We start from the raw sequence: 6,053 nt of genomic DNA on the forward strand, positions 1-6,053 counted from the left end.
GCAAGGTCGTGAGTTCGATCCCTGGTACTGCAAAAAAAAAAAAAAAGTTGAAAATAAGGATATTTTATCTCTTACAACGATGTGTAGCCTAAAGAAAAAACTGAATTCTCTTCTTAAAATAGTTACAAGTTTTTCAGACTCTTATAATACATCCCTTTGTAGAAACCAAATCATAGGTAGAAACTCGTATGTTTTCCTGTTGGCCTATGTTACAATTTTTCAAGTGTGTATATTTCTTGTTAAAGATAGTCTTAGTTATACTATGGAAATGCACATGTTTTGGTACAATGATGAATTCAAACTTAATTGAATCTCTAAATTACCTTTAAGAATCATTGTGTAAGTTAGCCCAGCAAGTTTGCTGAATTATTTCCTCCAGGGTATTCATATATTGAATATATTGACATATATATACATATTGAGAGAGGGCCAGCCCTCTTATGTACTAAGCCATGGTTTTTCTAGACAAGCTTACAATTTAGTTGAGAACAGAAAAAGAGAATATGTTTCTATCTGCACCAAAGTGCATTTAAAGATTGTTTTTTATAAGACTAGTTTATTTACATTAATTACTGGAATTTTCTATAGAAAATATAAACAATATTGGTCATTTTCTTTACTGATTATAATAGTATAACTTGTATAATTGGTAAAACACTTTGAATTAATTACATTTTTCTTCTGTTTTAACATTGTACTGATTCAAAACAATATGCTAATTTTTCTAGGAGATCATGAATGTGGCAGTTCTAGTCAAAGAACACTTTCTGTTCAAGAGGCAGCTGCATATTTAAAAGTAAGCAGTGAAATTAGAATTTTAATAGCTATATTTTAAAAATTTATATAAATCATTGCTACTTATATCAGAATCATCATGCATTTGATTAACTGTACTGTTCAAAACTCAGCTTATTGTTTGGTGTGAGTATGTGAATAAATAAGAGAAAGTGAAATTGCCCAACATTTTTTGTTTTAGTCTGATTTATAACATTCTGACTGAGAGAATACATACTGTTTTGGTGAGCTGGGCATGGTAGCCCATACCTGTAGTTTTACTTTAGAGGCTGAGGTAGGAGAATCACCTGGAGCTCAGCAGTTCGAGGCTCGTCCCTGACCTCAAAAAAGAAAAATAAATTGGTAAGAGGGAAATTGAGATAGATGATTAGCATATAAGAAAATGAGTATAGAGCCAGGCATGATAGTATACGCCAGTAATCCCAGCACTCTGGAAGACTGAGATAGGATTACAAGTTTGAGCCTAGCTTGGACAACTTAGTGACTTAGTAGGACCCCATTTCAAAGTTTAAAAAATTTAAAAACGGCTGGGGATGTGGCTCATTTGGGTTCAGTCCTCAGTTAGCCCCCAAAGAAAAGGAAAAAAAAAATTATACCTGTAATCCATGTGAACCTTTTAGAGCTTTTAGTGATAGAAACAGCCCACCGCAGCACACAGCTATAGGTTCACTACCACTGCTTCTAATGTTATTTTAACCAGTTACTTTAAATCTCCTCTCCAGATTGTCTCCTCTCAGAGTAGTAAAAGAATTTGCAGGTGAATCTTCTAAACTGTAATAAATAGTCTTTGGGAAATTTTGGATGAAAAGAAAGGTACTACAGGAGTGAAGAAGGACAAATGTAATTCTGTTTTCTAAAAAGGGGGAAAGGAAATTTGAGAATCATCCTGGAAAGCTTTATCTTATTGCAGTTTCGTAAAGATAATTCCGTAGAAACCGTGGAGTACTTGCAAATAGAGTAAGTCATGCCATGCAGTCATCATACCCCCTCTTTTAAAAATTGTGGAAAACTCTTAGAATCTACCTTGTTACACTTTTCAGTGTAGAGCACAGTATTGTTAACTGTGCACTGTTGCCCGTCAGATCTCTAGAATTTTTCCATTTTCCTAATGGAAACCCTATACCTGCTGCATAGCAGCTTCCCATTTACCTCTCCCCCAAACCTCTGGTAGCCAGCAGTGTACTTTTCTGCTGTAGCTTCGTGTTAGGGACCTCATGTCGGCAGAATCTTGCAGAACTTGTCCCTCTGTGCCGGCTTATTTCACTTAGCGTGACGTCATCGAGGCTAACTCATACGGTAGCACGTGACGGTGTTTCCTTTCTTGAGACCGAGTAATACCCTGTCATGTGTACAGTCTGCCAGAGAATGTATACTCACTGCAGGAACAGAAAACATACATAATTACTTCGACACTACATTTATTGAGGCATCATGAGTTTAATAGAAGTTATATTTGCCCTCTATAAAGCAAGAGGTGCTCAGACCTCATTAGCTTCCAGAGATGTATTAGTACAGCAAATTGGGGTTTGGATTACCTTGGTCATTGAGGTGGCTGCACATGCATCTTCACTGTCTTCTCTAAGGGGCGGCAGTGCGTTGTTTTCTGCAATATACAACATCCTCTAGGGTCTGCCGTATGAGGAGTACCCATTTATTGAAAAAACATAATGCTAGTTTTTCTTTTCTTAATGTGTGTGTACAGTTTTTGGTGGACTGTGTATACACATATTTTCTTCATCTGCTGATGGATTTTTAGGTTCTTTTTCTTGCCTATTGTGAATAACGCACTGCAGTGAACATAGGAATGTAAATATTTCTTCAAGATCTTGCTATCAGTTCTTTTGGACAGATGCTCACAAGTAGAATTGTTAAATTGTTTGGTAGTTCTCTTTTTTTGAGGAACCTACACAGTCTTTTTCATAATGACTATTTACATTCCTTCCAACATTGTACAGGGGTTTCATTTTCTCCATATTCTTTTTTTTTTTTTTTTTTGTACCGGGAATCAAACTCAAGACTTTGCACTTGCCAGGCAGGCGCTTGTGCTGCTGAGCTATATCCCCAGCTCTCCATATTCTTAACACTTGCTCTTTTCTGGTTTTTTTTTTTTTTTAGATACTATCTAACAGGTGTGAATTGATATCTCATTGTGGTTTGGATATCCATTTCCCTGCTGATCAGTGATTTTGATCATCTTTTCATGTAGCCTTTCTATATACTTTATACATCTTTATATGCATGTACCATCTGTTGGCATTTGTATGCCTTTTTGGAGAAAAGCTGTAGAAGTCTTTTGCCCATTTTAAAAAATTGAATTATGTATTTCATTATTGGGATGTTGTGGGGTTTCCTCATGTATTTTATTAGTATTATATATTCATATTAGACATAGGGCTTACCATTATTCTCTTATTCCATAGGTTCCTTTGTACAGTATTCTTTGTTTCCTTTGTCACCCATAGCCTTTTTAGTTTAATATAGTTCCATTTACTTACTTACGCTTTTGTTCCTTAAGCTTTTTGTGCTGTATCTAAAAATTCACTCTTCATACCTTTGTCATGAAGCTTTTCCCCTCTATATTCTTCTAGTTTTATATTTTCAGGTGTTAAGTCTTTCATCCGTTTGAGTTCATTTTTGTGCATAAGAGTCATAGTTACTGTTCTTGTTGTTGAGGTTTATTGTAGCTCATAGTTTGTAGAGGTTTCATTTCATAGTTGGATGGCTTTAAGGCAGGGTGGTGTGGCAGAGGGGCATTGCAGAGGAGAAGCAGTTCATGGTGGGCAGAAAGCACCATAGCAGTAAAACAGCAAAAAAGCAACAAGTGGTAACAGTAGCCCTTTTCTGTCCCTTATATTCTATCCAGGCTATGTGCTCTTAGGGCGGGTAGCACTCACACCCACATGGGGCAACTTTAATCCTATTGTTGTACCATGAATCAGTCCAGCCAGTGAATTCATTGTACCATGAATCAGTCACACCCTTAATCCCAGCATCACACACTATAGATTCAACCACCTTTGAGTAGCTCCAGCTATGGCCACATGAAGCTTTGGGGGGAACATCTAGATATAAGCCCAAAAGATGTATGTACATACCTTTATGCATAAGGCATTTAGTCCATCTCACAGTTTCAATGTTGCTAGGAGGTCCAAGTTTAAAGTCTCTTCTGAAATTTTAGACAAACTCTTGCCTGTCATATCCTGTGCAAATGGAAAAAGGAAGTTAAATACTTTCAGCATACTGTGGCACAAGATAGACATCTCCGTTCTGAAAAGTATGGAGAGGAAGATAGAAAGGAATGAGACCAAAGCAAGTCCAAAATTCAGCAGGGCAAACATTTAGTCCTGTGGCTCCATGTACAGCATTTGGGGTAATCTGTGGCTAAATGTAACCTCCAAGGGGCTTGGGTGGCTCCGCTTCTATGACATTGCCAGTGGTTGTAGTTCCCATGGTTTTTCTCTAGTGCTAGCTCTGCTTTCTCCTTGCAGTTTTCCTCAGATGATTCATATTCCTGGCTTCTTCAAACTTCTGGAGTCTCCATTGCACTTTCGGCTTCACACACTGGCCTCTAAAGGGCACACTGCCTGGCCTCCCAGACCTTCTTCTCAAATCTGGATGGAAGCCTTCCTGACCCCACAACTCTTGCATCCTGTGTCCACCTAACACCAGTACCACATGGGTGATACCAAGGTCTGCTGCCAGCTGGAGCAGTACCTAGGCTTCCTTCTTTATTGGCTGTAGGAGTTGACTGCCTGGATTGCCAAGCATTCTGAACCCAGTCCTTAGGAGCAAATTCTCTAGGCTCCTGCCATTCTGGAACATGATATGCTGGGACTCTCCTCTCAAAAGTCTTTCACCTTTGTAATTTTGAGACTGTGAAGGATGGAGTCCTATATTGTGTTTTTTTTTTTTTTAAGTCATCACGCCATCCTTTCTGTTGTCCTCTTCTTAGCAACCAAGCTCTCTGCTCTATATTTGCAGTCTGCATCTTTACTGGAACTTTGTTTCTGACCAAACTCACAGTATTTTAAATCATTCTGCGGGGCTCTTTGTTCTAATTCTTAGCATAGATCTGGCTAACAGCCCCCAACAGTAGCCATACCACTTACTCAACACCATCTTGAAATTTCTTCCACAAGATTAATCAATACATTGCCCTTAATCTCAATCTCAGGCAAAGTCTCTGGGCATGAGCAAAGGCAAACAAATTTTCAGCCAAAGCATAACAGACATGACCTGGAGTCCAGCAGTCAGTGTAATCCTTGTTCCTAACTAAAACTTCCTGAGCCTTGCCTTTCCCTGTTGTATTTCTGTCAGCATTCTGCTTTTCTGAGATCCAGCAAGAAAGAATTCCCCATCAGATTTGACTTACAGCATTCCAGGGCTGCTTCTTCAGCCAGCATCTGAAAACTTTTACAGAATTTTCCCACAAACCAGTTCCATGTTGTCAGATATATTCACAGCAGTTACTCCACTCCTGGTACTAAAATCTGTCTTAGTTACTTTTCTTATTGCTGAGAGAAAATATCCAACACCCAAAGTTAAAGGAGAAAAGGTTTATTGTACTCATAGTTTGTACAGGTTTCAGTTCATAGTTGGCTGGCTCCAAAGCAGGGTGCCATGGCAGAAGGGCATCACAGAGGAAAAACAGTTGATGATGGCCCGAAGGCTGCAAAGTATCGAAGAAGCAGCAAGCAACGAGAGCACCTGCATGCTCTTAGGGCACATAGCACTCACACCCAGGATGGGGCAACTTAATCCTAGTATTGAACTCTTGAGTTAATCTTGTATCACATCCTTAATTCCAGCGTCACACACTCGAGATCCAGCCACCTCTGAGTAGTTCTATGTATTGCCATATGAGTTTTGGGGGGCACACCTAGACATAAGCCATTACAGGGTCCAATGTCATTCTTCTGCATGTGGAAGTCCAGCTTTGCCAGCATCATTTATTGAAGGAAGTGTTTGTTCCCTGTTATATAGTCTTGACACCCTCATTGAAAATTAATTTGATCATATGTGAATAGGTATTTTTTGGTTTTTGTTTTTTTGTCTTTTTGAGACAGGGTCTCACTATGCAGTTCAGGCTGGCCTTGAGCTCGCTTTGTAACTTCGGAGCCCAGGCTGGTTTTGAACTTGTAACAATCCTCCTGCCTTAGCCTCCTGAGTGCTGGGATTACAGGTGTGTGCTACCACTCCTTGCTCTATCTTTGCACTTTCTTTTTTTCCTTTTTTTTTTTTTTTTTTTGGTACCAGGA

At 38.8% G+C, this 6,053-nt stretch overlaps 1 protein-coding gene across 1 annotated transcript in view; it reads left to right on the forward strand.

Moving 5' to 3' along the window:
* LOC102009806 (inner nuclear membrane protein Man1) overlaps positions 1–6,053 on the forward strand; it is a gene marked incomplete at its 5' end in the record, with an annotated part of 70,249 nt that overhangs the window by 35,722 nt on the left and 28,474 nt on the right. Inside the window, 1 exon segment of the mRNA XM_013520993.1 lies at positions 729–796. Coding sequence (XP_013376447.1) covers positions 729–796 — 68 coding nt within the window.

Source organism: Chinchilla lanigera, unplaced genomic scaffold (assembly GCF_000276665.1).
Source record: "Chinchilla lanigera isolate Chin_1 unplaced genomic scaffold, ChiLan1.0 scaffold00057, whole genome shotgun sequence".
Lineage (NCBI taxonomy): Eukaryota > Metazoa > Chordata > Mammalia > Rodentia > Chinchillidae > Chinchilla > Chinchilla lanigera.